General features: G+C 62.3%; 1 protein-coding gene across 1 annotated transcript in view; it reads right to left on the bottom strand.

Annotated features, from left to right (window-relative positions):
* CLPS (colipase, pancreatic) overlaps positions 1–227 on the bottom strand; it is a 930-nt gene extending 703 nt beyond the window's left edge. The window contains exon 1 of the mRNA XM_010012600.1: positions 132–227. Coding sequence (XP_010010902.1) covers positions 132–227 — 96 coding nt within the window. The remainder of the gene's footprint in view (positions 1–131) is intronic.
* Between the last annotated feature and the right edge of the window lie 78 nt (positions 228–305).

Genomic DNA, 305 nt, shown 5'->3' with positions numbered 1-305 from the left:
AGGCCATCCCCGCCTGCCTCAGTTTCCCCAGTCACAGCATGTTTTGTTCTCATGTACCCCTCCAAGCCCCACGATGTGCCCCATTGCAGCACTCAGGGTGCCCCAAGGATGGGGGTCAGTGTCCTTCTTACCAAGTTGAAGATGAGCCCTCGCTCCTGTTCCATGGGCACGGCCTCGGCCAGGAGCAGCATGGCCAGGAGCACGCAGGGGTACAGCATGTTGGCCATGGTGGGCTCGCTCGTGGCTTTGCCGTGGGGCAGGCAGGTGCTTTATAGCCCGTGGCTCCCGCAGCTGATGTGGCCGGT

The sequence above is a fragment of the Nestor notabilis genome, unplaced genomic scaffold (assembly GCF_000696875.1).
Source record: "Nestor notabilis isolate BGI_N333 unplaced genomic scaffold, ASM69687v1 scaffold19960, whole genome shotgun sequence".
NCBI classification, from domain to species: Eukaryota; Metazoa; Chordata; class Aves; order Psittaciformes; family Psittacidae; genus Nestor; species Nestor notabilis.
Note: the sequence above shows the minus strand (reverse complement) of the source record. Positions and strands in the feature narration are given on the sequence as shown.